General features: G+C 46.3%; 7 protein-coding genes across 7 annotated transcripts in view; 6 read left to right on the forward strand and 1 right to left on the reverse strand.

The window, feature by feature from the left end:
* LOC135150728 (cytochrome c biogenesis CcmF C-terminal-like mitochondrial protein) overlaps nt 1-3,885 on the reverse strand; it is a 5,426-nt gene extending 1,541 nt beyond the window's left edge. Inside the window, exon 1 of the mRNA XM_064087687.1 lies at nt 1-3,885. This exon is cut by the window's left edge and continues 1,541 nt beyond it. The gene's annotated coding sequence lies outside the window, so the exon portion shown is untranslated.
* LOC135152119 (uncharacterized) lies at nt 616-2,092 on the forward strand. Its single transcript, XM_064091954.1, has 2 exons — nt 616-699; nt 1,622-2,092. The coding sequence occupies exons 1-2, from the start codon at nt 616-618 to the stop codon at nt 2,090-2,092; spliced, it is 555 nt and encodes a 184-aa protein (XP_063948024.1).
* Nucleotides 3,886-4,072: 187 nt separating the features above from the next.
* LOC135150748 (NADH-ubiquinone oxidoreductase chain 4) lies at nt 4,073-14,223 on the forward strand. The gene is made up of 4 exons (XM_064087735.1): nt 4,073-5,805; nt 7,228-7,746; nt 10,917-11,338; nt 14,104-14,223. Exons 1-4 carry the CDS (start codon nt 5,350-5,352, stop codon nt 14,192-14,194), a joined length of 1,488 nt encoding a protein of 495 aa, XP_063943805.1. The 5' UTR covers nt 4,073-5,349; the 3' UTR covers nt 14,195-14,223.
* LOC135150735 (large ribosomal subunit protein uL5m) lies at nt 14,224-15,256 on the forward strand. The gene has a single exon (XM_064087703.1). It carries the CDS (start codon nt 14,523-14,525, stop codon nt 15,093-15,095), a length of 573 nt encoding a protein of 190 aa, XP_063943773.1. The 5' UTR covers nt 14,224-14,522; the 3' UTR covers nt 15,096-15,256.
* A 592-nt stretch (nt 15,257-15,848) lies between these two features.
* On the forward strand, nt 15,849-16,551 carry LOC135150733 (small ribosomal subunit protein bS1m-like). Its single transcript, XM_064087698.1, has one exon. The coding sequence runs from the start codon at nt 15,849-15,851 to the stop codon at nt 16,473-16,475; it is 627 nt and encodes a 208-aa protein (XP_063943768.1). The 3' UTR covers nt 16,476-16,551.
* Nucleotides 16,552-16,802: 251 nt separating this feature from the next.
* Nucleotides 16,803-17,159, forward strand: LOC135150740 (NADH-ubiquinone oxidoreductase chain 3). The gene has a single exon (XM_064087716.1). It carries the CDS (start codon nt 16,803-16,805, stop codon nt 17,157-17,159), a length of 357 nt encoding a protein of 118 aa, XP_063943786.1.
* Nucleotides 17,160-17,207: 48 nt separating this feature from the next.
* LOC135150739 (small ribosomal subunit protein uS12m) overlaps nt 17,208-27,500 on the forward strand; it is a 13,738-nt gene continuing 3,445 nt past the window's right edge. Inside the window, exon 1 of the mRNA XM_064087713.1 lies at nt 17,208-27,500. This exon is cut by the window's right edge and continues 3,445 nt beyond it. Within this exon, the coding sequence (XP_063943783.1) occupies nt 17,208-17,585 (378 nt within the window). The 3' untranslated portion in view covers nt 17,586-27,500.

The following is a 27,500-nucleotide window of genomic DNA, read 5'->3' on the forward strand; positions in this document are numbered from 1 at the left end:
TTAAATGGAAAGGGGGAGCGGTTCGGGCCTACTCTTGAACTTTTAGGCTAATTAAAAGCCAAAACAAAAGTAAAATATCGGCATGTAATTGAGAAAGATGGGATTCGGTCAACAAACAAAGGAAATTAAAAAACTCCCTTCTTTCTGTCGAACTAAACTCCGAGAAAAGAGTAGTATGAAGCAGGAAAGTCTGCCTTTCGAAACGACGTAAGAGAAGATGATATGCTTTCGGCAAGAAGGAAACCAAAAGTGACTCCGTAACTCTATGCCATGAGCATCCCTCTCCCCGCAGGTCGAGAGACTCTGTAACCTCTACTTTCATGATGTAGCTACACGCCCTTCTTCCTTTATTTCTTTGGAGTGAAAGCAGCCGGCTTGAAAGAGCTAAAGCTGCTTCTCTTGATGGTGTGGGGGATTACACCCCTCATGAATCTGCCTTATAAGCAAATTATTCCCTTTCATTGACTGCTTTTGCCCTACCATCTGTGAATCCAGTGGTTGTGCTAGGCTTCTGACACTCACTCGCAAGGTTTCGTTGCTTTCTCTTAGTTGGGCTAGTAAGAGACTTTTCAGGACTTTGCCGGAATGTATGGGAATTGTGCTTAAGATCTGGGAATGCAAGTGAGAGTCCTGTCCTTGGCTCAAAGAGAGAAGGCAAAGAATGTGGTTCTAGCTCCTATTGAGAATTGGGCATTGGGGGTGCCAGATCCAGGATGACAGACCATAAGTTCAAAAAGGTCACGTACGGGCACTGATCAAAAGCACATACATTAATTAAGGGATTTCTCCTCAATAAAAGTAGTGTAACCTAGCTCAATTCGCCTCATTGATTCCTTCTACAAGCCTGAAATCTCGACTCCTCCTTTCTTTCTGAGCCCAGCCACATTTCTATTTGGTTATGCTATATGCTAGTACTTGTTGCGGGGGCAGGCCATAGACCTACTAAGTCGCTAGCTATATATATAGAATTTGCTCAAGTGTGAAAGCGGAAGGCCCTGCACATAAAAAATATTCCACTGCAGAGACCTTTTAAAGCCTTTGATTACGTGGTCAAGACCCGGTACTAGGGTATGAGATGTGGCAGAAAATACCCCGAATGGGTGTAGAATCAACTCGCAGAAATGCCCGGTCAAAGAAGGGCTTGCTAGAACTCTGAAGAAAGGCTTAAAGCAGAGTTTTCTCACTAACTCAGGAAAGGCTCAATCATCAGAAATGGTTCGAGGAGAGCTTCAACCGAAAAAGCCTACTTATTCTACTCGAAAACCCTATTAGGCAGTAGTGGCAAGCACAGCAGAAAGGAGCTTTCCTAGATGTCAGGCGGGGAATCCTCATTGTGTACTACCTAGCCGACTCTCTTAGTGTATCACCGGAGTCTATCTAATGTCTCCTAATGCAGCTACGAAGGGCAATGCTTTGTGGAAACCGGGCACTGAAAGAGATATTTCAATGGATACTTCAAAAGCACTAAGACAGTCGGAAGCGCCCCAAGCATGATCTGAAATCATACCATTAGGCTTCCTTCCAGGGAAGATGGATGGGAATAGATAAGTAAGAGAGAAGGCGACACCAGCTAGCACTTCTTTCTTTTCTTTGTCTTCTATCGTTCGTATACCGTATATAGGTCTACTCACTCGCTTTCAGGAATAGCACTTCTTCGCCCAATACTACTTCTGAGAACCATTCTTCAACTAGCTCTGGCAATGATAGCTCTAACCATTCTTCAACTAGCTCTGGTGACAATGATAGCTGCTCTAGCAACAACTATGATACAGCAGATACAACTTCTACCTCTGCGCGGGACTACTATGATACAGAACGTGTGCAAAGAGAACGGGATACAACTTCTACTAATGCACCTTATAGCACTTCTTCTGATAGCTATGATGGCAACAACTATGATACAAAGACTTCTTATGATGCACCTTATAGCACTTCTTCGCCTACCTCTAGCTCTGGCACCAAGACTACTTCTGATAACGATAGCTGCTCTAGCTCTGGCAATGAGAGCTCTGGTGGCAACAACACTTCTTCTACTACTTCTGATGCCCGGGAGCGGGTGCAAGAACGAATCAAAGACCTAGATGATCCATAGGTAGTTTCTTATATACGATCTTTCTTATGCACCGTAGGTCTTATAGAAAGAGTAGATAAATATAGAGTTGCTAGCTAGCTTCTATAACACTTTATTACTTGCCGGAGGTTCTGAAAGAAAAGAAGAAGAAAGAATTAGATACGCCGTTTGATTCAGCAAGAAAAGATTTGTCCGGAGCAAAATCAATAATCTTATTCGTATTCCGAAGTGTCAACACTCATTATTGATAGAACTACAACAAAGAAAAAAAGAGAATGGTGTTAGAATTTGAAAGCTGGGTACGGCCAGGTTACTTAGTATCCCATTCCTCAACAAGAGGCGTAGAAGTCTATGGGAAGGTCTTAAACGTTTTTGCCCGTATTGTTGCCATTCCAATTCATTGGAAGAATGATGTACTCCTACAACTCTCTCTTCAAACTCTTCTAGATCTTGGTTTGCTTTCTAGAGCGCGAAAAGAAGCAACTAAAGAGAGTTATGCCCAGGCATAAGCAATCACGCGCTGGGGGTTCCTAAGCGCAGCGTAAACAGCCATTCCTGAAGCAACTAAATAGGGTTCCTCGCCAGGTTCGAGTTACTTTAGCTATGAAAGCCAGAAACTATTCAAAAGAAGCCTTTCTTGAGGCATAGAAATAGGGGTTTGAGCGTGGTATAGGGAAATCATACACAGATCTCCGAAACATTGGTTTTTCGCCCGCGTGTAAACTGCCACCAAAGGGGGATTCCCAGCATGTTCAAAAGGCTTTCCTTCGGAACCTCTCCTCGTATCTAGCTTTCAACTCTATCTTCTATAGCTCTCCCTCTTCGCATACGCTCCTCTCCCCCTCCCCTTGGTCGAGTTGCTTTCGTTCCTGGTCAAGAAACGTAGCGTAAATTGCAATTCCTGAGGCTTATAAGGGGGCTTAACTAGGGCAGGAGTCCCTAGATTCGATGAAAGGTCTTAAACTAAGGCTTTCGCTCCATTCCTTTAGCTTCCCGCGCCGGAGTTTCTTTCTCTGGTATTTGTTTCAGAGGGCTTTGGGCCTGGTAGAGTCCGAGATGCTATTCAAGTCCGGTTTGAAGCCGCCCACGCGTGTAACACTAGAGAAGCAACTAAAGAGAGTTCTAGCCCGGTAAAGTCTGGAGTTAGAGTCCTCAACTCCGCGCAAAAGAGGCAACTCTAGTTGCATATAAACACGGGTACTGTATAGTAGGTATAGGGTAGACTATTAGGCCCAGAAAGGTAGCGTAAACAGCTATTTTCTAAGCCTAGAAACGGGGCGGGAGGGCTATTCCAGTAAGAAACCCAGGCTTTGAAGCCTTTCCTGAAGCATAGAACACGAGTTCTTATCGGGGTTAAGCCATCATACATTCAAGGTCATAAACAGCGGTTTTTAGCCGCCAGCGCGTATAACACTCAAGCGAGTCAACTCCCTCTTCCGAGTCCTTACACTAGGTAGAGTCCCTTGATTCTAAAATACGCGTAAAAAGCCACCTTTTTCACGAGTTATTTCCTGGTATAGTTACTACGTACCTTCCCCTCTTCTCACATAGGCTCGAGCCAGTAAACTACCTTTCTTTCAGAAAGAGGAAGATGGCCTACTAGTCTTATTTTCTTGATCACTAGCCCTTTCTCAGTCAATGATTCAAGAACGAATACCGAGACAGCCGTTTCTTTGCCTGATGGCTTTACATCGCTAAAGAATCCGTAATTGACAGCAAGAACTTAGTACCCATTAGATTGGCAATGTGCGCTCCTGTGGGAGTCGAACCCACCGCATTGGTGCCTTGTTCTACCGGGAGATGAACTAAGGAGCGGGAAAACCATAACAAGAGTTTTTGAACGACCGAACAACAAAGAAAAAGTGAATTCGCAATTAGCTTCCCTGACTTGCTTTGCTAGCTTCTACTTTAATGCAGAACTCCCAATAGCAGGAATTTCACCCACTAATGGGCCAGCTGCATAATAACGTATGTAAGCAAGTGATCCTCTTCAGAGTAATGCTTTCTAATAGCTCCTGCACCTGTAACCAAACCAGAGTCATAGGAAGACTAACACCTATTATCACACGGACGGGAAATATAATATTGCTTCCTACTTGAGAAAGACTTCCCTGATATAAGGTGCATCTCTGATCAAGCAAGGGTAGCTCTGTTCTTATTCTCTTGCTATTGCCCTCTTGTTTGGCAACTAACTAGCCGAGCAACACGGGCTCTTTACTTCATATAAAGAGAATGAGGATCCCTACTTGACTGATAACTTACTCGAAGGTGCATTTGATCTTGCTGTCCTGTGTCGAAGGTTGGGTGTTAATTAAAATCACACTTTTTAATAATTTATTTTTCGGATGGACATAAAAGAAAAGGGTAAGATTTCCAAAAGCTATTTACGTAGGAGAATAAGTCATCGCTTGCGGCTCCCGCTTTCAATTAAAGGGGCAGGGCATCTTTCTGTTGCCGGTTAGGTTAACCTCAAAAGTTCAATAGGATAAGCTGCTAGCTCTAACCGAACTCTCGGGTATATATAAGTCCGACGAAAGACAACCCGCTTCTCAAAGGCGAGGTTCTGAAAGAAAGCAAGCGGTGCACTTAAATCTAATTAAATCTAAATAGGGTGGTATGGGCGAGAAAGATAAAGCGAAGATCTAGACAAAAGACCTACTCGATGGGAATTAGCCAATGTGTGCTCCTAAAGTTAGAAAACGTCCCGGCAAGAGCTGTCAGAATTCACCCCATAAGGTAAATTACCCTTTCTCTTGTGCCTGCATTCGCTATTCCTATTCCGCGAAAGCTTTTATGCCTAGCCCCAAAAAACCCAAACGAAAGGGTGCGGAGAATAATAGGGAGCCCGAGGTGCCCCACTTCAAAAAGGGGGAGATTCAGGAGCTTGCAGCCCAAAACCGTACAGCTCATAAAATCAAAGAACTGCTGGAGACCCGGTGGGTAGGTTCTTATCAAAAGATCCCGACCCTCGAGAGTATAAAGCGGGCTGTCACGGAACTGGGCTACGACCCGAGAGCCATATTTGGTTCTCTCGAGCCCAGCAAGGGGAAGTATTCAACAATTTTTCTTTGAATATAAAAGAAAATTCTTGAATTGCGCAAGTACTAATAATAGTAAAAATTGATCTTCTAAGAGATCGACGCGAAACCTAATCCACCTACCCGCTCATCAATCACGGTGTTCAGCTTACTTGCACGGATAGACCCCTATTGTCTTGGAATTAGGCGCCCATCTTTTGACTGTTGTCAGCTAATCTCTTCAACGTTCGATTATACTCTATGTTAGAATATTTCTGTGAATGCTATTCTGATCTAAGTGGTCCTATTCTGTGTCCCGTGCTAGGAAGCATTACTCCTCTTTTCATTCCAAATTCAAGAATACGGCCGATACGATTGATTGGTCTGTGTGCCTCTCTTATTACTTTTTTGTATCCCCCTGTTCTTCGGATACAATTCGATCCTTCTACGGCCAAATCTCAATTTGTGGAAAGCCTTCGATGGCTTCCTTATGAAAACATTCATTTTTATTTGGGTATAGACGGTATCTCTTTATTCTTCGTGATATTGACCACATTTCTGATCCCTATTTGCATTTCAGTGGGCTGGTCTGGTATGAGAAGTTATGGGAAAGAGTATATTACAGCATCTCTAATTCGTGAATTTCTAATGATCGCCGTGTTCCGCATGCTGGATCCTCTACTATTCTATGTTTTTCCCGAAAGCGTGCCAATCCCGATGTTGTGCGGAGCTGAGCATCTTCTATTCGCTGGGATAAAGCTTTTCCTCTGCAGGGGCCTTGTGCAGTAAACCCCCTACGGGCGGTCGTCCGTCGTCGTAAAGTAGTCCCCGCGAAGCTTTCGGGAAGAGGGGTAGTCTTGTGTGTAAGCATAGCATTTCTGGTCGAACCCGCCCAACCCAACTAAGACGAACCGAACCTGACAGACACATCTTTTTCCTTTTGGGAGGGTACTCCGAGTAGTGGGTACCCCGTAGGACCTCGACCCGCCTACTCGGGTCTTGTATGGATATGCAGGAAGGGGTGCTCCTAGGTGTGTGTAGGGGTTGTGTTTGTTCGCGAGAATGGATTCCTCGTTAAGTAAGTTTGGGGGGTGTGGACACACTTGCGCGAATTCGGGTAACGGCTACAAGGGAGAAATATAAAGGAAACTGTACCCGACCAGGGATGGACGTAAACTCGTAAGCTACCGAGGGTAGGGATAATCGTCCAGGTCTTATTGTGAAAGAAAAAAGCCGCCCCGCCACAGCAGGCGGGTTGCTTCCTCTTCCTCTGTCGTCGCCGGGGAGCTCTTGGCGAGGGGGGACCTTAGGAGAAGTTGCTAAAACAAAGGGGGGGAGGATCGACCCGTTCAGTAGAATTCCGAAGAAAGACTGTTGGCAGCAGGTGGAGGCATTTCTTTGGCCCCTTCTAAAGGAAATGCGGGCAGGGTAGAGCTCGGCAGAGGGTTCGAGAATAGGGTAGGGTCCTGTCCTTAAGATTCAGATAATAAAAGACTTCCAAACCTTTATGCATGCACCTCCGTACAAGTGCTGCGTACAAGTTTCGGCCAGAATGATTGGGAAAGATCAAACCCATTTGAACCGCTCACATCACAGTAGTAGTAGCGTAAAGGCCGTAAGTCGGGGGCGGCCATAACATAAGGCTATTACTTTCAAACCACTCTCTCTATCTATAGATAGAGAGAGAGATCCGCTGCTTGAGCAACCCGACTGTGCGTTACATGTGCTCTACAGGCCGCACTCCATCTTTCTTTTTTTTTATTTGGAAGACGGGTGTTGCGTTCGGTTCGAATGGTTTTCAGTATGTCTCCAGATAGGGCCCCACTAGTCCGGCTAGCTAGTGAGCGGTTCTTTCGGGCGGGAAGCAAGCCGGGCCGGGCCCTACGGGCGGGCATCTCCCGCAACGCAAGCAGCATTGTTCGCCACCACCCAAGAAGCAAAGCAAAGCAAAGGATTCGATAATCCAGGCTTAAAATACATGCATAGATAGTGGTCTAATGACAAGGCCGACGACGGAAGCTCGGGGCGGAGCCGTATGATGCGAAAGTCTCACGTACGGTTCCCTGAGAAGGGAGTGGCTACCTACTGGAGCTTCGACCAACCACCACCGGTCAATTCCGCTTTGGGGCCGCCCCTTACTCTACCATTATTATAGGGGTATGGGGTTCGAGACAAAGAAAGATCAAGGCAGCATATCAGTTTTTCCTTTATACTTTACTTGGATCTGTTTTTATGCTATTAGCTATTCTGTTGATTCTTCTCCAAACAGGAACCACCGATTTACAAATATCATTAACCACAGAATTTAGTGAGCGGCGCCAAATCTTTCTATGGATTGCTTCTTTCGCCTCTTTCGCCGTCAAAGTGCCTATGGTACCAGTTCATATTTGGTCACCCGAAGCTCATGTAGAGGCGCCTACGGCAGGATCCGTCATCTTGGCAGGAATTCCTTTAAAATTGGGAACCTACGGGTTTTTAAGATTTTCAATACCCATGTTTCCCGAAGCAACACTTTGTTCCACTCCTTTCATTTATACTTCAAGCGCGATTGCTATAATATATACTTCCTCGACCACTTTAAGACAGATCGATCTTAAGAAGATCATTGCTTACTCCCCAGTAGCTCATATGAATCTGGTGACTATTGGTATGTTTAGTCGGGCGGCGGCCGTTAGGTCACCTATTTTGAGTTATGGCCACACAAGGCCAAAACATGTGTGCCGGACGTGCGACCCATCAACCTACTAGCAATGGGGGAGAAAACATAGCATGTCGCAACAAAAGCTTGATTCGAGGCGTCAGCAAAACACTGCCGTCTGTTCCAAAAACAAAAGCTCCTTAGCGCCCCGGGACGGGGGTGGGGGACGGCCCTACGCGCAGGCAACAGCAGCACCGGCTCTACGAAGTAAGAATCTAATCTTTATGTTGGCTTTCCCAATTCATTCGTGAATGAGAATTCAAGGGCGTGCAGCGAGCGCTTCTAGCTGCTTCGCCTGCTTCTTATTAAGGCGGCTATGTTGGCGTGGCGGAAATGAACGAAAAGCGGGACGAACGTGCTATTTTAAAATGGATTGATAGATATCCTGATCTTTTTTGATAGATCGAAAGATATAGAGAGGAAATCTATCAAGAATAAGGGGAAATCCCCTATTTCTATCTATTGATGAGACAACTTTCTATTCTTGATCCATCCCATCAGAAAGAAATCAATATGTATCTGATGGAGTCTACATCCTACGTAGAGCGCCCAAGCTTGGGGCCAGCTCAGTTCTCTTATCCACCGGTCCAATGCACTGGGCTCATCTCAAAAGAAAAAATGGAGTTGTCTTGTTCGCCGCCTCGACGCATTCCCTTCTCTCCCCGGCATCGTCCCACACAGAAAGAAAGAGCGCAGAGCCCCGGCCTGACCTGTAGGTCCGCTAACGTAAAGCGAAGAGTTGAGCCTGAACTGGCGAACCGAAGTCACTTTCGGAACCGTACTTCCTACAGCTAACACGTGTCCAGTCCAGCGGGAACGCGCAGCGCAAACGAACGTGAGCTGCTATACCGAATCCCCCGCCGGCCATCGGGGACCGAGTGGTACGGCCATGATCTGCAGGGGAACGGATCACCAATTCTTCCATTGGGGGCAGGTGCACGAACGACAACTCCAAACGTCACACATACGCCGCCTACCTACCGTTTAGGTGGCACCAGCGAGATCCAGCTAAGGTAAGGAACTTCGTGTCGCGGCTGCTCCACTCCGCTGCGGTCTCATGAACTGAACTTCGTTGCCTTCCCGCGTGCGAAGCGAATGGGCGCTGTGCTGTTTTTCGGGGCGGGGAGCGAAGAGAGACCAGAAGAATGATTCATTTGGATCGACGAGCTTTTTCAGCCCAAAAACTAAGAAAAAATGGAATGTCTGTCTATCCATGAACATCGATTCTATCTATATATCTAGGGGATCTCTCTATAAATATAGAACTTTTTTATGGCGTGATATGATCGCCTAGCCGTAGCTGCATATCAGCTGCGCTCAATATGCGATGCGGGGTTTCTGTTGGATCAGATCTTTTGCTTTGACGGAAGCTTTTGGACCTAGCGAAAAGGACTCTAACTTCGCGCAAGCAAGCGCGAGAGAAGCAAGCAAAGTATAAGCTTTGCCAGAAGCAAGACGAGGAAGCGGAGCTGTCGTAGAAGCGGTAGCTTCCCCCGACCGACTAAAATACAACAGTCGCGGCCTACTTTTATAAAAAAGGGCGAAGGGTTTGGCAACAAGCAAACGGCTTTCTATCATAGTTGAAAGGATTCCAAACCTTAACTAACTACTTAAGTACAGTACCAAAGGCTGCTTTCGGTTGGTTTCATAAGGGGGGGCTGTTCATTACAAGCTATCAGCGCTGTCTTAGATTGAACGGCAATAAGATAAGTCGACGTTCAATCTCTAAGGCGGGTTTCCGTTGAGAACGGAATAGTGTTCGTGTCCAAAGGTGAACAAAGCCCTAGCTTATAGAGTTCACTGCTTTTTCCAGGCCGGAGAGGGCTTATACTGCTCGCCTTTGTTTGATATGTGTTCATTCAGTACCAATACAAACTTAAACTACATCAAAGTAGAAGGGCCACTATAGAAGCCAGAAGTAGCCTATAGTAGTCGGCCTAACCAAAGCGTCACGACAGCATAAAATTCGCCTTATGAATGGAATCTTAAGTAGGGGGCCTAGCCCGCCCGCCTACCAATCAAAGAGGCTGAGAGTAAGCGTAAGCTCACCCGTAAGCTCTTCGAGCTTCCCTTCTTTCGCTTCGCGGGAGCCGCACAGCACATAGCTGGAAGTCAGAGGGCCCATACTACCTGCCTAACCCAAAGCTCCGAGGGACCGTAGATCGGAAAGCGCCTTCTAAACCACCCCATTCATCCAAAAGAGAAGGGAAGGGGCCTATGTATTTGCATGACCCCTGCAGATTTAAGCCTATCTACACCCGTAGCCAACCCCCTACCCCTAGGTCTTGCCACCACGCCGCAGAACGGGAGCTCGTGTGAAACCTTTTATTTCTGGCGTAACCGCGGTAAAACGTCAAAAAAGATTATGGCCGCCTAACATGGGGCCGTAGGTACGAGAAACTCGGCCAAAATATGACACCCGAAGGGCGGCCTGGCACGCACAATCTTATCCGAGTCCGAGTTTGCCCCTTGCACGCGCTTCGGACAGCCGCCCGTAGCATCATAAGGAGGACCTCCCTTTCGAGGTACAAAAAGAGTACGGTACATAGGAGGTTGGTCTTTCTCAACGTGGTGTATAGCACGAAAAACCTTTCGATACAAGATAGGGCCGTTCACATGAAAGAAACAAGTGAATCCTTTCTTCTCTTCTTTATCTTTCCCCTTCGAGAAAGATCAAGAGGGTCTTATGGGGGGGGAAAGGCTTGGGCCTACCTATCCCGATAGAACCCCATAAAGGAACGGGAGTTGTTGAGAGGTTCCATATTACCGAGCCGAAGGGCAGCACTTTTGTACGTCATCGTAGTATGTCACGTCGTCTCGTCCCCGCTTGCGTTGAAGAGTACCTATGCACTATGTTCCGGTTCACTGATAAGAAAGATAGAGTCGGGGTGGGGGTCTACGATGTGATACTAAAGTATGACCGGGGGGGATACCTGCTAACTATGGGTAGGAAGCAGGAACCTTTATATACAAAATTTCGGGGGGTTACAGATCTCTTATACTACCATCGATCGACAGAGCGGAACGACCAGAAAAAGAAGTGAAGTTAGAAAGCCGTATGATAGGTGGTAACTATCTTGTACGGTTCGGGGGGTAATCGGCGTACTCCGGGGGGGGATCTTTGGCTCTATCGAACATACAGGGAATTGGAGGTAGCATTCCACCGATGTCAAGTCATGGACTGGTTCCCTCAGCCCTTTTTCTATGTGTTGGTGTTCTATATGACCGACATAAGACTCGACTTGTTAGATATTACGGAGGTTCAGTGAGCACCATGCCGAATCTCCCTACCATTTTCTTCTCTTCCACTTTGGCCAATATGAGTTCACCTGGTACTAGCAGCTTTATCGGGGAATTTCTCATCTTAGTAGGAGCTTTCCAAAGAAATAGCTTAGTAGCCACATTAGCAGCGCTTGGGATGATTTTAGGTGCGGCGTATTCCCTTTGGCTATATAATCGTGCGGTTTCTGGGAATTTAAAACCCGATTTCCTCCATAAATTCTCCGATCCAAATGGCAGAGAAGTTTCCATATTTATACCTTTTCTTGTTGGAGGGGCGACCGTCCGTTAAACTACCAAAGAAAAAAGGGTAAACCAATGCGATCATGACATTGTAGGTGCTTGCGATGGGACGGATGCGACTTCCCTCAGTTGGTTTGGATGGCATAGCCCGTTGCAGAAGTCCCCCTTTTTATTCATTTCTTTAGTCTTTAGGGAGCCAAAGCTTTACTTTACTAAACTAATAAAATAAGGCTCGCGCAGGGGCGCTCGCGTTTTTGGCGGGGCCGTATCTTGCTGGGTGAGACCGAGAGAAAGAAAGGACGGGGGGCAACCATGCATGGTACTTCTCGACCGTGTCTCCGAGGGACAGTTGAACGAGCGACTCATGAATGCTGCCGCGGGTCGGACGAGCCAATAACTCGAACGCGTTCGGTCTTTTTTTGAGCAAGAATCACAGCGTTACCTTATCTTCACCATGATACGGACTCCAAGTTCTTATGGCAGAGCACGAGGAGATTGATCATCAATCATATTGATGATGGGAATGGAAACCAGAAGCACGACTGGGGTCTTCGTGGTCCGCAAGATAATAAAACCATCAGTAACAGTAACGCAAGCATGAGACTTTTTGGCAGTACCGGTGAACCAGATGGCCGCGGCGGTGGAATCTGGGACGGAGGACTTGTAGTATCTCTCTAGATCTGGAAAAAGCGAAAGACCTCCTAACATAATTCGAATGGAGGCCGACCGCTGGGCCCACTCTGGCCTCGCGGGGCGGGCCCCTGTGGTTGCGAGCTGGAGCTGCCATAGCTTATGGCTAGAGCAATGGGAGGGGCCCCGGCAGAGATAAAAGTAAGGATAACGCGCGCTCCGCCCGCCAAACGGGCGGCAGGAGCAGCGGGCAAGTGCTTGGTAGGCCAACAGCCCAGTGAACCGGGCGGGGCACTCGACGAAAGGGGACACACTGAGCAAGTACGAGAAATTGGCCCCGCTCCTCTTTCTTAAAAGCAAGGACCACTACGGGAGGTAAAACCAAGGACCTATGGAAGTCGGGGCGCGCCCCCGGTCAATATTGGATCCAACAATAGGGGGCCGTAGCACTGACCTCTTTTTTTTTCAATACAATAGGGGAAAAGGTCGTACAGTTCCTTACCGAGACAAACCCTCAACGGATCCTCCGCGCGCTGGGCATACCTCTTCCGTGCGTCTTTCTCGTGGCGGGAACAGAGCAACAGGGAAAGACCCGGCCGACCGGCCCAGGGCTCGAGGGCGAGCTTTATTTCTTTCAGATAGAATGGGGGGTGAATCAAAAGGCTTCCGTTTCCGTTTTTGGTTTGGGGTCGGGCCCCTCTCGATCTTTTTCGTAGTTGAGAAGGGGGAAGGAGTCTAAATCAATGGACATTAATGAACCACCATTGATGGACGTTGCACATGACACGATCAATTCGACTCAAGGTCCGGCGCTAATAGAAGTAGCTTACTCTCCTAGTAGCGAAGGAAAGGGGGCAGGGCCTTTTTCGTATTCGTAGTAATAGTGGGCAGGTCTCATGAGATCTATGCCGGCCGTCGGAATCAAACGAAGGTCGAAGGACCATTCGGTTCATTAAGGGGCATAGATCTAGGCCTATTTGTTTGTTCGGTCAATCACCAAAGGCGGGGGGGGGGAACCGTTGTGGACGAGACCCCCGGCCTCGATTCTTTTGCATAGTCCGGGGGCCGGCCGCGGCGGAGCAGCGGGGCATAGCGGCGCCCTCGCCTGGCGCCATTCCCGGACCTAGCAACAGACGGGCGGGGCGTGCCTGAATTCAGACCGGACCAGACTCTTCTTTGTTTGAGCTGCTCCCGCGCACGCAGACCGGAAGATCTCACTTGTCTAGTCCAGGACAAGTACGTAGAGATCTTCGTGGGACCGCGGAGGGAGTCTCCATCGATCTTTTATAGGATTCCTTATCACGCCACACATGGAGATCTTTCCATTGATAGATAAGAGGGCTCCCCCCTTGAACAGACTCTTAAAGGTTACTACCTACTTATACGGAAGAGGTGTACTTTGTGCCGCCCGGAGGTCATATAGATCGGAACCCGGAGCGATAAGAACGAAAGCCCTACCCGCAGTACAACTACTGGCCCTTCAAAAAGGCTTAGATTATAAGGGCGCTACTTGAAAGCCTTTTTTTAGGTCGTGTAATAGGGAGGTGTAAGGCATTTGGTACTTCGGTAGGGCGAGCGGCCCTTACTTAAACCAAAAAAAGGTTTAGAACCCTTCCCCTATTTCTGCATTTCATTTTATATTTGGCCCGCTTCAAACAAAATTATAAAAAAAGGTCGGCGAATAGCATAGCTCTTTCTTTCCCCGGCCTCCTTTCGAAGTTTCGAAGTAAAGGCCTTCGCTTTCCTAATCCGGTAGGGCCGGGCGGCTTTGTTTGCCCCAGCTTGGCGAATCGCATCCCCGCGCAACGACATTGTTTGTGCACCCCTTGCCGTTCTCGCTCAGTGTTTGCAACGGCCGGGAAGGCAGTCGTAGAAGCGAAGCCTATCGCCACGCCGACCATCAAATACGAGATTTGCCCCTTCTCACAGATTTGATGGAATGGCCCAGCCCGCCCAAGAGCGCTTATGTCATAGGGTAACTCATGGCTGGAAACAAGCCTTATGTTTTTTATATCCTATCCGGTAGGAATAATAAGAATGGAAAGTCCAGGTTGGTTGGTGAGCCTAGTGATAGGAGACTATCTAGCTTGGTTCGGAGAGCACTTCTTGGGTGAAAGATTTTTTGTTGCTAAATGTTACGGCCTAAATGCTGAACTATTGACCCTACTTGTTCGGATGGGTGTTCACCCCAAAGTGTTCCCGGACCGCATGCATACATCCGTAAGTAACTTAGTGCAACATGGCAAATTTAATTGATAGGAATCACCAAAGAAAAGAAAGCGGCGGGCCCAAAGATCTCTCCAATAGTGCGCCGAAACGGAGCCGAAGATACTTCTCTTTCTCTGTGAAGATAGACTGCTGTTTATTGCGTGTCAAGTGCGAGATTGGCATCGAGGAATTGCGTATGAAAGGTTGTCTATCTGAGACTATCTATTTTGAGGAGGTTCTGAGAAACTTTTGTCTTCTTTTGAGAGTTCCTTGGGGATATATGAATTAGTGGGCATATACAAGAACGACCTACTCTTGGGGGCAGATAGCTCCCAGCGCCCATTATATTTTATATAGAGATTTGAAAAGCTAACTCATGTTTCCACTCCATTTGAATTACGAAGATGTATCACGTCAGGATCTGCTGCTCAAACCGAATCACGCCAACGTTATGGAAGTTCCTGGATCGTGTAAAATAAGAGTAGTACCAAAGGCGGCACCTTCTGATTTCATAATAAAAAATGGAAAATTTGCTATGGAGATTCCGTGCGGTCAAAAATTAATACAGAAAATAAGGGCTTCGACAGGAAAGTCGTTTCGATCCAATCCATTCTTGGGCTCAAATAAGGGGTCTGTCAGTAACCTAGACCTAGCACGACAAAGCGCTCTCCGAGGGCATGGAATGTCTCATTTTTTGTTCAGAATCTCCACAGTAATGTCTCTGTTAGATTCTCCGGTCGAAATACGGGAAAACTCCATTCAATTCTCGATGGAAACGGAGTTTTGCGAATTATCCCCGGAACTGGGAGAGCATTTCGAGATCTTCGAACATATTCGAGGGTTCAACGCGACTATTGTCACTTCGGCGAACACACAAGATGAAACTTTACCACTGTGGAGCGGCTTTTTGAAAAAAGAGGAAAGAGTTCCTTGGGGATATACGAATTAGTGAGCATATACAAGAACGACCTACTCTTTGGGGCAGGGGCAGATAGCTCGCAGCTTGGGGCAGATAGCTCCCAGCTTGTTGGGGCAGATAGCTCGCATCGCCCATTCTATTTTATACTTATGGAGCTATGACTATTATAGCTCGCAGCTTGGGGCAGATAGCTCCCAGCTTGTTGGGGCAGATAGCTCCCAGGGCCCATTCTATTTTATATAGAGATTTGAAAAGCTAACTCATGGTTCCACATACAAATATTGTTCTGCAAGGGGTGCCGGTTCCTTATTCTATGTTATCTTCGGTCTATAGAGCACCTAATTTCATTTCCGGGTCTGTTTGGATCCCGGGTGAAATAAGTGATCCTCATACGATATCAGCGCTATCGAAGTTCAATAAGTTTTTGGTTGTGCAGCGGCATGAATTTTTTAATGGTACAATCCAGCCGGCATATATCCAGTCTCTCCAACGGGAATTGGACATGACTTCTGCGGATTTACTCGCGGGAAAGCTGCACTTTCTACTTAATAGAGAATACCACTCATGGTATATGGATTATGCCCCCCGTATGGGGCTGAGCGTACCAAAGCACGATTGGTATGTAAGTCAATTCGGTAGTTTCGTTCCATCCCCGCTGGAGTCCCTATATTGTCAACCGTCTTCAATTATTATAATTAGTATTATAGCAATTATAGCTAGCGGAATATTATGGCGCTGCCGGATGCTTCTGATCAATAGGAAGAGGAGGAAAATAAATAGCTTATGATGACCATCTATTTGAGTCGATCATTTCCAAGATCTAATTCAAGTTTTTTCTTATGTAGTGGAAACGCCTTACAATCTGAAGTTTTACGCTTAAGGGAAGACATTTTCTTGATGGATGCAGGACTTGGGACCCCCAGAATTTGTATGCAAGATGAGCCTACAGGAGTGCCAATCAACCGAACCACCAGGTTTGAGAATAAGGTGGGATCCCTGGATCTAGTGGCCGGTGAATCACTGATCAAAAAGCATATTTTGGAGAGATTCTTCATCGATCTAGTGGCCGGTGAATCGCTGATCAAAGAGCGAGCAGCCGCCAGGTTTAATAAATTGGTGGGATCCACAGATCTAGTGGCTGGTGAACCGCTTCTTCTTCTTCCACGAAGATTCAGAAAAAACCGAGCTTGGATGAAACTGAACAAGATTTGGCGAACGAATACAAAGGTAAAAGGCCTTATTTGTCGTAAAATCAAAGGAGGTTATTCAGTAGCCATCGCAGGCTTTCTTACTTTTCTGCCTTTCAGGCACTCTCGTAAAAGGAAATCTTTTCCTCGATTCACCATTGAAAGCATTAACCCCAAAAAGGTGGTTACTGTTAAAAAGGTGGTTACTGTTGTGGTGTTCTAACAGCGGCAGTCAATGGGTGCCAGAGCTGCTACAATTGCTCAGCAGGAGTCTTCTTATCAGTCGCCGGACGCCAATGTCAACGCCCTTAATACTTAATAAAGGATTACGTAACTTCATTGTTCCGTACCATCGTAATTCTTCTAATTGGGGTGACGACATGAACGAGCACTTCTTCTTCGACCTAGTCCGCCGCGACCCATAAGGGGGCTTGGCTTTCGTTCGCAACAAGGTAGCTGTAGGGATAACCTACGGGCTGGATTGAATCCTTCTTTTTTCCGGTATGCCGCTCCGCGAGCAAGGAGCGATAGAACCAAGTGGGCTGTGGTGATGTCAGAATTTGCACCTATTTGTATCTATTTAGTGATCAGTCCGCTAGTTTCTTTGATCCCACTCGGTGTTCCTTTTCTATTTGCTTCCAATAGTTCGACCTATCCAGACAAACTGTCGGCCTACGAATGTGGTTTCGATCCTTTCGGTGATGCCAGAAGTCGTTTTGATATACGATTTTATCTTGTTTCAATTTTATTTATTATCCCTGATCCGGAAGTAACCTTTTCCTTTCCTTGGGCAGTACCTCTCAACAAGATTGATCCGTTTGGATCTTGGTCCATGATGGCCTTTTTATTGATTTTGACGATTGGATCTCTCTATGAATGGAAAAGGGGTGCTTCGGATCGGGAGTAACCACGAGTGATAGGGCAAAAATAGGGGGGAAATACAAAGGAAAGAGCGATGCCTACATTAAATCAATTGATTCGTCATGGTAGAGAAGAAAAACGGCGCACGGACCGTACTCGAGCTTCGGATCAATGTCCCCAGAAGCAAGGAGTACGCCCGCGTGTACCAACGAGAACACCAAAAAAACCTAATTCAGCTCCACGTAAGATAGCCAAAGTACGGTTGAGCAATCGACATGATATATTTGCTCACATTCCAGGCGAAGGTCATAATTTGCAGGAACATTCTATGGTCTTAATAAGAGGAGGTAGAGTGAAAGATTCGCCAGGTGTGAAATCCCATTGTATTCGAGGAGTCAAGGATTTGCTGGGAATTCCGGATCGAAGAAGCGGCAGATCAAAATATGGTGCAGAAAAACCCAAATCGATATGAATGGAAGATGCCTCTTTCGCTTTTTTTCTCGGTCAGTCGAGGGAACAACCACAACGTTACGCCACAAAAGAAAACTCTACGGGGCCCTTCCGAATGACCTAGAATATAGTTTACTACACTAGCCAAGAAAGAGTGTAGTATACTATATTTGCCCGTGGAGAAAGAATCCAAAAATATAAAGGTATTGCTTATAATAGTTGCTCGTTCATAAATCCACTCGACCACTTGTTAGTCTTGCTACACTACACGACACGAGTCTAGGGTAAAGTTGAAGCAGACACGGTCAAGTGAAGTCGACTTCACGGGTGATCCAGCATACCATATTGAAATATGAAAGAAGAGAAGGTCTCGCCCAGGTGGCTCCCGCAAGGTAACGACCTCAAACTCAAACAAAGAACGCTCTTCTCCAAGGCATGAGTAAAAGAAAAGAATGTTGTATATAATGCAAGACCCGTCGATAAGCAAAGGCTAAGGTTAGAGTAAAAAAAGACTAGGAAAGCGAATCTCGCCGATAACCCCTTTTTTTAGGAGGGTCTATTTCCTTTCCACACCTGTGTCGTACAACCACCTAAAGCGCTTCACTCTTAGCTAGACGAATGCTTCTCACCTGAGAATCCCTTCTGCTACTAGCGGAAATCCTTGCTTCGAACTGACTTAATAGGGTAGGGCGGCTAATGAACTAATACGACTTTATAGATGGATGCAGGAGACCACTTTGCTACCGCTAGCCTTAGAAAGCAAAGCCAGAAGTGAGCTTCTTTGTCGACTCAAATTCCCCCCTTCCCTGTCGCCTTTGGCTAAATTCCTTGCTTCGCTATACAGCTAAAGAACAACTACGACCGCACAACGACTATAAAGGTGACTAAGGATAACACCCTTGTTTCTAGCCAGCTCCTCTAGTTGAAAGAGAATCCCGAAGAGTTTTTATTTTGGTGAGATACTCATGCATATATTTAGTATCCTTCTTTTTTTCTTTAAGAGGTAAGGTAAAACTTGAGCTGTATTTGACGAGCAGCAGCTTGATCGACATAAAGCTTGTGGATTGCATCCCAAGTTTTCTTGGCAGTAGTGGTACCGGTAGGATCATAGACGTGTTAAAGGATTTCAACGGTGATGGTGGAGTTGATCCATGTAAGAAGTAAGAACCATGGTGTCGAGTTGACGCCATTGAACATATGCTGGATTGAGGGAGAGAGAGCCATTTTCGCCAGGAAGAAAGTAAGGAGGGGCAGGGGTGGCGCCTTGAGTTCCCTTAACCGCGCCTGCATAGCTATGCTTCATTCCAATAGGAACAGGTTGGTCCCTTCCCTCGTTGAGTTCCCCCCCCCCGCAGGCGGCAACCGAAGGCTGAGGGTGTCTCGGTTCAGGTCCAGGATGGCCCATTTTGCAAAGCTTACAGGTTGCTTTCGGTTGTTTCCTTTAAGGAAACTATTTGTATTTGAGCGGAGTCCTTCTCAATTTCCGGCAAAAGAAGGCAAATGCAGGTGGTTCGAAGTGAATGCGAGAACGAAGAGGAGCAGAAGATCCCCTATAAAACGATTCCGAAGCCGTTGGCAAAGCAAAGAAGCGCTCTGAAATAGGTCTTGAGATATGGCTACTACTTTTGAAAGTAAATGGAGAAGACTAAGAAGGCGGGGAAGCCTACCGTACTGAACCAAAACTTCGATCTTACCTCTCTTATGCCTTCTAAAAAGAAACTTTAACCAAAAGAAGATCTCTTTCCTTCACCCGCTTGTGCCTATCTATCCAAAACCTCAATCGCATTCGGATGATCCGCCCTGTCTCGTCTTGACAAGAGAAAGAACTCGTCGTAATCACTCTTCTTCGAAGGCATAGAGGCAAGATCCCTGACCTTTACATTGGTACCTCCCAATATGTGCCTGTGCCACGCCATGATTCCCTGCTCGTCGTTGAAGGTGAGCCCGGCAAGACTTCCGTCATTGAAAACCACCCACAAAAGGGAATAGGGCATTTGCTGAAAGACCATTCTCTTTATGCCCGACTCCATGAGATGACTTCTTGAATCCAGTCCAGAGCCAAGACCACACCTAGCAACCTCTTTTTCTGGCAACGCTAGCCCATAGTAGATATAGTAGATAAAGGTGGGGACAGGAAATCGGTTTTGCAGAAACCCTCAGTGTGATATAGCTGCGCCATGTTCCCCCGCTTCTATTTCCCACTCACCTTTGACATCAGTTTGCCACACCTTACTCACAATAGGGTGGAACTCGGGGAGTGGGAGTTCAGTCATGAAGTTGAAAAAGGAAGGATATGCACCCCTGTTCTAACCACACAGGCACTATGATCAGAGAGGCCCTTGGGGGTGAATTCAACTTCAGATTCAGATAAAGGCAGAGAGCCAAAGCACTTACAATTAGCAAGAGCTCTATCCACTTTTCTGGAAATACAAGAGGCCTCATCATCTTTCTTAGACCATGTGACGAAGTGTCCCATATATCTGATGTCCTCAAGTCCTGCACTTTGAAGACATGAAATCATTCATAGCAGAGGACCAAGAATCAGTCCCTCCATTCTTTTTCCAATTAGGAGTCCTGCCTTGGGAGCATCCCGGGCAAGATCTATGGCTTCAGCTGCGGCTAAGCGAACTCCCTATTCTATAGAAGTGAATATGAGAGAAAAAGCTCTTCTTTCACATAGTGGGAGGCTGGCCTTCTCTCTTCCCAATTCTCCCAATGAGACCTCTTTCACTCACTTAGTGGACGACCCAGAGGACTTTAATAAGGCCCCTTTTGCCTCATCACGATCTCCCTGAAAAGAGGGTGAAGTAGCGGCTGGGGTCAGGTAAGGCTTTGTCGTAAGCCAATCAAGAAAGACCTGAAACCTTGGTGTAGAAAGACTGGTTGCTGAAACTAGGGGTCGTGTCTTTTGTTCAGATTGACCGAGATGGTTTTATTGATTCGTTGGAATGAAAATAGAATTATAGCGGGAAAGCGGCTACTCTTTTTCTGAGGTGCCGCCTCAGTGTGATTGACTCTTAGCTCGGCATCGGGAGGAGTGAAAACCCCATGCTATGATACCGGAAGCTGAGGCTCACATCATGTGAATTCTTCAGGGAATTGGGCCTGTGTACAGTAATTGTTCAAAAAAACCCTACTCTTACTTAGTTCATGCTGCCAGGACCAAGGGTGTCGATATGGCAAGTCTGGAGTCAGTTGATCGGATCCCTTTCTACCAGCATTCGCGGATCAACATGACGAGAAGAGTTTGGTGCCATGGAAGCTAACTCACCCTATAGAGCCTGCTTTAACCAGCTGTTCGGGGCAATTGGTTTTCTTTTGTTGTTAAGAGGAGGTGTGCCCGGGTGCACATACATAATAATAATAGGAGGGTCTATTCCCTCGCCTTTACTGTGAGTTTTCTTCTTAATAAAGTTAGCTGGGCTACCTTGCGTTAGGAAGAGCTTACCTAACCCCTGTTTCCAAGCTTCGGAGAAACGAAAGAACAATAGTTGGAAAACTCGTTCGTGTGGGAATGCTCTCCGTCCCCGGGAGTTTAGTGCAGATAGCACTAACAAGAGAAGAAGAACAGCAGCAATCATCCGCCTGAGAGCAGTCCAACCTTCGGGTAAGTTTCTCAGTCAAGTAGTGGTAACAGATCTTTTTTATATGGTGTCTTCCCCGGGAGTTGAACCCTGCTATCAGCATGACTCTGAAGAGTTGACCCGTTCTGGGAACTACGATTTTAGGTATTCTAATTAGGTAACTAGGAACGCATGCTAATGCTAACAAGAAGACTACAGTGAACAGAGCAATAAAGAAGCTAACCTCACCCACCAAAGGGTTGACCTTCTTCATAGGAGTTATTCTCTTAGTAGACATTCCGCGGTTCATCCACTAATGTTACAACAATACAGTAAGTCACAATAGGAGAACAAACAAAAGAGCTACTTCTATAAAAAAAAGAGGAGAACGGGATCTCCTCCCTTCTAGTTACCGCCCCGTGGGTCCTTCAAACATGCTTTTTGAAGATAGAAATTATATTCTTTGTGGTATAGGAAAGTGCCCTTTGGTTCCCCCACTCCTCCACATTCATAACATTTACCAGATCAGCACAAGACGCATAACAGCCAACAACTGCCGATGTGGATCCTCACTGATAAATCGTCATATTTAGGAGGCAAACCACTGCCATAGCACCGACTACTCCCATCAATACTAGCGCTTAAAGAGGCATACCATAGCATGGCTCCACCTCTCTTTCTCCTCGGCGAATATACACTCTTTTTCGGAGAATCGGGTATGATGGATGTCCTGTATTGGAGGTAAGCCCATCCGTCTGTATAATTAGTATTGGAAGGAAGGGTTGAGTCTTCCTTTTTCCGTCTAACGAGGATTTTAGTGTTTGGATAATTATTCCTATTTGACCCGATGCCGTACCCTTCGTGTGTTCATGATACAGGGCCGGGGTACTACATATTTCACAAAAAGAAGGTTTGACTACGAGGATTGAAAAGTTGTTCATTTTGTAACCTTTACCTCTATCTACACAGTTTCATTTATACGTCTTCGACGAGCAAGACTTCACTGCTGACATAGGGTGAGAGTCTCTCGACCAGAGGGGAGAGGATAGGAGAGGGGATAGCAAATAAGAGTTCAGATAATGCCGCATATCCTGCTAAAGCTGTTGTAGCTACTCCAGCACCTATTGATTTTCTTTCTCAAGAAAGAGAAGATTTTCCTATCATTCTAATTGAATAGCAATTGCAGTTTAAAGAGCGGATAACGCTGGTTAATGCCTGGTTAAAATTGTAGCTAATAGGAGAGCTGAAGAGTAGCTTCCCTGTTACGCTTCTTCCTCGAAATTCCTGTTATTGTAGCTTGCAGATTAATGATAGGTGTTGTCCCCCCGATTTCCTCAAGAAAGGATAGAACCAGAGTCTGCTAACTCGTCAAGAAATAGAAACCGTTGTTCAGATCTATCAACAGGAGAAGAAAAGCAGTTGCCCTCTTCTTGTTCCTAGCCCGTCTGTCTTTCTTTCTATAGATCGGGTTCTGGGTTCTTCCCTCGAACTCCCCGAGTGGTATTTCGTAATGTAAAGCTAGTCTAAAGTAAATGGCTATTTAGAAGCTGGAAAGTATGATATTCCAATGTGGATGAGCCCTAGTCTTAAGGAAGGGCGCTCGGCTAAAAGCTTCAAAGAAAGAAGCTCGGCTAAGCAGCAGAGGGGGTTCCAACATCAGAAAGAGAATCAGAATCGAGTTCGGAATCAGAAATGGGGTAACCCTCAACCGGGGAATCACCTGAGATAGAATCACCTCGATCGACTAAGACAGAAGAAAGAGGGCTTCTTGCTTTAACCAGTCCTGGAAAGACTAGACGGATAGTAGGGTAAGACTGGGTAACTCATAGCTCATGAAAGCCAATCAGAAAAAAGAGTTTGTTTGGTTGATTTCTGCCTGACTAATCACCCTATACTCGAGGACAGCTGTTCAACGGCAATCCACTTCATCATGAAAGAGCGGTTCCATCGGTTGATTGCTGGGAATGGAGTTGCTGTATCCGATGCTGCTGACAGAGCAGAAAGTCTAACGTTGGGTGATGATGGGACTAAGACTGCTTTATCATCTCCTAGAAGGCAAGAAGGCTAGAGGGCTAGTCCTTATAAGACATCACCTTCCCCATGCTATTCCATCGCGCTCTCCTATATCTTCTCTAGCTCCATTTCCATCATCTGCATCTCCTGGGATGGATAAGGCTTAAAGGAATACTGCTAGAAGGAAGACGGCAGAAGGCTCTTCGCTCTCCCGTGGAACCGATTTACACAGAAAGACTACTAGTTTTCATATCCAGAGGCCAGAGGAAGGGACATAGCCATATTTTTGTCCAATAACAGAGATTGCTAAACCCTATGAAAAATAGGATGTGGCGGAATTTGTCCTTGTGCGGTATCAGTATCAGTAGCTTTGTAAGAAGCCGGAGCTCTCTCTGGCACTGATGTAGATGGTGACTTAAACGTAGCTGGATTTTTGAATGATATGGCTACGTTGCTGGCACTGAAACTATAACTAATGGAGACAGAGCTGGTCTAGTAGCCGATTCCCTCCCGTCCAAAGACTTGTTGATGTGTAGTTCGATTGGTCTCTGAAAGCTTCCCTGTTGGAGCTAGATGAAGGAGAAGCGGTAATTGGAGACGCTTGAGGAAATAGGTATTGAATCCACATACTGAGCCAACAAAGGAACCTCATCTCCGGAAGGATATGATAGGAACATATCTGAGTAGGATCCTAAGTATCCTACTGCGTGGTGCGTGGTACAGGAAGGGACCTACCACTGACCTTCCTTATGGGGCAATCTACCGACCACCCTAATTGAGTTTAGGATTCCAGTCGACCGAGTGCCCAAAGCTATTGCTCGAGCAAGCACATGATAGCAGGAGAGGGAACACTCATTGATAGAAGGCCACGGCAGCATCCTCCCCGAAAGCAACATCCGTTATTCTCCACCGGCAAGGGCACTCAATAGACTAAATACCAAAGGAAAAGCGCTTCGCCTCAACTCCCCTTTACAAATAGAGCGGCATGAGCATCGCTAACAATACCTCCATCCGTAGTTTCCTACTCTCGAGTCAATTCGTCAAAGACAAAGAAGCTTGGGCGATGAGACTGCGGACGACGCCAAAATAGACTCTATACTCTTTCTACGACAACCCTAAATAAAGTAGGATGAAAAGGGAGCACTCGTAAATATCATGTACCATAAAAAGAAGAAAGGTTTCTTCTTGTTTCATGCTTGTATTATACAGAGTAGACTCGGTAAAAAGATGAGATTCTCAGCCTCCAACAACCTCTGTCTCCTTTCTTTTAGTGAATGCCGCATCACTGGATATGGGACTATACCTTGGTACCTTCAAAACTGGGTTCTATTTACCCAATTCTTTCTGTTTCTGTGAAGGCTGCCTTTGAGCTCATCCCGCCCTTGTGATTGTTTGGGTCTGCCAGTCTTTAATAAGAAATAGAACAGAGCAATGAAGAATGAAAAAGCAGACGCCCTAGGCGGATCGCTTACGACTAGGTTTGGGATCTTGGTAGCATCAGAGCAGAGCTTTGGCTTTGCGGCGATACTATCTGGACCAGGGTCAGCATCAAGATTTGGAACAACTGCCCATTTCAAAGGAAGATGAAGCCGAAGTACGAGTCCGATATCTGTACTAATTAATGCGGCAAGACAAAAAAAGGAATCCTTTCATCCAAACCATTCTGGAAGGCTCTCTTTCATAAGACTCGTCGTCTAGTAGTGGCTAGACTCTGCGTGCGGCCTTCGCTCCTCGCTTTTGTTCAATTATAAATAACTATCTGTGCAGATTTCCCAACAGCACCAATAAGAAGTAAAATACAAATAAGAGTTATGGCATTCAATCTCATATTGCGAGAAATCCAAGAATTTCTGGGGGCACTAGCACGAGCAAAAATGGTTGAAAAGTCTACTGCTAGTAACCCTGCCACAGAGAAGATGAGAAGCTAAAAATGAAAGTGTTCGCAACACATACCGAAAGGGTACTAATTAAGCCGACCATTAATGACTAACACCAGGAGCGGTTTGATCAAATAAGGGATCAGACCACTCTTATAAACAGAAAACAAAAGCAAACTCTCATATTCGACCCTCGAACCCGTTTTGCCAGTTCCTCGAGTCGCGTTCGGTCACAGCCGTAAAACACACTAATAATTTATAGAGGATTCGAACCCCTACTGCTGAATGAACTATTTGTGAGTCCAGTCAGCGGGAAACCAACTCATCTTCCAGTCAGCGGGGAACCAACTCATCTTCCAGTCAGCGGGGAACCAACTGATCGGATATATGTATTAACGAATAGCCAAAGAGGGATGGTAGTTGACTTGCTTATTATATAGAATAAGGAAGAAGTCACCAGCCGGTCTAGAATCACCTACTTCCGGCCGGATAAAGCAGCCAGCCATCTTATTCATCTCTTTCTTCGCTCACCCACCTGTGGATAATCGATCACTATCACTTCCGTCAGCGGGTTCAGGTCTTTACTCGACTGCTAAGGATACGGTGGTGGGGGAGGAGGAGATGGTTGATTATAGATATTGAGGTGATTGGGAAGGGGTGAGAGATCGGAGTGGAGTAGCAGGGTATCCGGATAGCTGATCAAATCCCTCCGCAAACAAATGGTACGGTTCTTTCATCTATTCCTCACTCGCTAGGGATAGTCTTTCATCAGCTCCATTACGTGAATCGATCGATTCCCTATTCCCAGCGATGGCTGGATGTGGTGGCCCGTCCGATTACTCCTCTTCTTCTGGTTTCGGATCGACATCTCTTCTTCCATCGGCGCCCAGCCGGAATCGAACGTGAAGGAGCGACCGATAGGGAGAGGAGCGGAAGGATGGAGAGGCTCGTGGCACCGGATCTCGGTTTGCCTTGTTAGCAGCAATTAATGAGATGAAGACATCTGAAACCGGTCACGTGGCAGGCGAACAAATCCCAATGAATTGTAATGCAGCTGTTGACGAGTGTATGCTTGGTGACTGGTATCAGAGCGGGATGTCTACTCGTACGGGAAAATCCTTTCGAGGAAGATTAACCGATTATCAACGAGACGAGTTGCTACTACAGTTGGTGGAGCAATTCCAGGGCATGAATGAACAACCCCGTAGCCTGAATGCTCGTGTGGGAGATCTATAATCTGAAGCAGCAGCCTCAGTTTACAGGAAACCTGTCGGTCAATCATGAAGGAGAATCATCCGGAGGAAAGACTAATAAGGAAGGAGATGCTGAACAAGGTGAACAACAAGAGGACCAGCCACCTAATCCAGTTCCGAGACGGGAAGTCCGGGTTGGCAGGCCCCCACAAGTGCCACAAACTCCCTTCTTAGATTAGACTGGAATGGGGAAGTTGCTTGAAAGAGATTACTATGAGCCTCATGACACTGAAGAAGACATCACAAAGAAAGTTAAAGTAGGCGTTCCATATTTTGATGGTAGACTTAATCCAACAACCTTTGCCGATTGGTTGTCTGCGATTGATGAGTCTTTTTATTGGTATGACATGAGCGGCGAGTTCGGTTTGTTAAGATGAAGCTAGTGAGCCTCGCGAAGGTGTGGTGGAACGGTTTTGAAGGTGATATAAGAAGATTGGGACAACCACCAATAGCTACTTGGCAAGAGATGAAGGCAAAGCTTCGAGAGAAATACATGCCGCCTAATTACCAAGACAAGTTATTTTAACAACTTTTCAATCTCAAGCAAGGCAACATGACAGTAGCGGAGTACATGCAAAGGTTTGACGAACTCAAGACTCGGAGTCAAATTGTTGAAGATCCTCGCCACACTTTGGCTAGATTCAAATCTGGCCTGAGGTTCGATATAAGGAAAGAGTTGCTTCGGCAACCCCTTTCTAGTGTGGAACATGGTTTTCAAGTGGCCTTAGATATGGAGGAGTACTTACGGGTGCCAACCGTCAAGAAAATAACTTACCAAGCTGGGGAGATAGCAGCAAAAAGGCTTACTGATGGCAACCGAACTGCTAGGACAACACCTCTCCAACAAAGCCCAGCCTACAAGTGGAACAAGAAGAACAGCTTCAAGAAGAAGGAGCAGAAAATGAGGAAGATGAAGAGAATCCAGAGTTCAATGCAGACGACTTGGTGGATTCTGACGTAGATACCTCCCTTGCTATGGTGGTTCGGCTCTCGCTGCCCCAAAGATTGAGAAGTAAGATTGGAAGAGAACAACCATCTTTCAAACACTTGTCACCTGCGGCAAAGAATTACGGAAGCTGGTCATGGATGGTGGGAGTTGCATGAATGTGGTTTCAGCCTCTACAGTTGAGATATAGAAGCTTCCTACCGAGCCACATCCACAACCATATCATGTCGCATGGATCAACAAAACTACCATACCGGTAACTCAATGCTGTTTAGTTTCTATTTT

Source organism: Daucus carota, chromosome 1 (assembly GCF_001625215.2).
Source record: "Daucus carota subsp. sativus chromosome 1, DH1 v3.0, whole genome shotgun sequence".
NCBI lineage: Eukaryota > Viridiplantae > Streptophyta > Magnoliopsida > Apiales > Apiaceae > Daucus > Daucus carota.

What these genes read in the sequence shown, in the direction of transcription:
- LOC135150740 (XM_064087716.1), top strand. Translation starts at nt 16,803, where the DNA reads ATGTCAGAATTTGCACCTATTTGTATCTATTTAGTGATCAGTCCGCTA.
- LOC135150748 (XM_064087735.1), top strand. Translation starts at nt 5,350, where the DNA reads ATGTTAGAATATTTCTGTGAATGCTATTCTGATCTAAGTGGTCCTATT. An exon ending in TGACTATTGGTATGTTTAGT is followed by an intron (nt 7,747 to 10,916) that starts CGGGCGGCGGCC and finishes TCTTTGGCTCTA; the next exon opens with TCGAACATACAGGGAATTGG. An exon ending in TTTATACCTTTTCTTGTTGG is followed by an intron (nt 11,339 to 14,103) that starts AGGGGCGACCGT and finishes ACTATTGACCCT; the next exon opens with ACTTGTTCGGATGGGTGTTC.
- LOC135150735 (XM_064087703.1), top strand. Translation starts at nt 14,523, where the DNA reads ATGTTTCCACTCCATTTGAATTACGAAGATGTATCACGTCAGGATCTG.
- LOC135152119 (XM_064091954.1), top strand. Translation starts at nt 616, where the DNA reads ATGCAAGTGAGAGTCCTGTCCTTGGCTCAAAGAGAGAAGGCAAAGAAT. An exon ending in TTGAGAATTGGGCATTGGGG is followed by an intron (nt 700 to 1,621) that starts GTGCCAGATCCA and finishes TACCGTATATAG; the next exon opens with GTCTACTCACTCGCTTTCAG.
- LOC135150733 (XM_064087698.1), top strand. Translation starts at nt 15,849, where the DNA reads ATGATGACCATCTATTTGAGTCGATCATTTCCAAGATCTAATTCAAGT.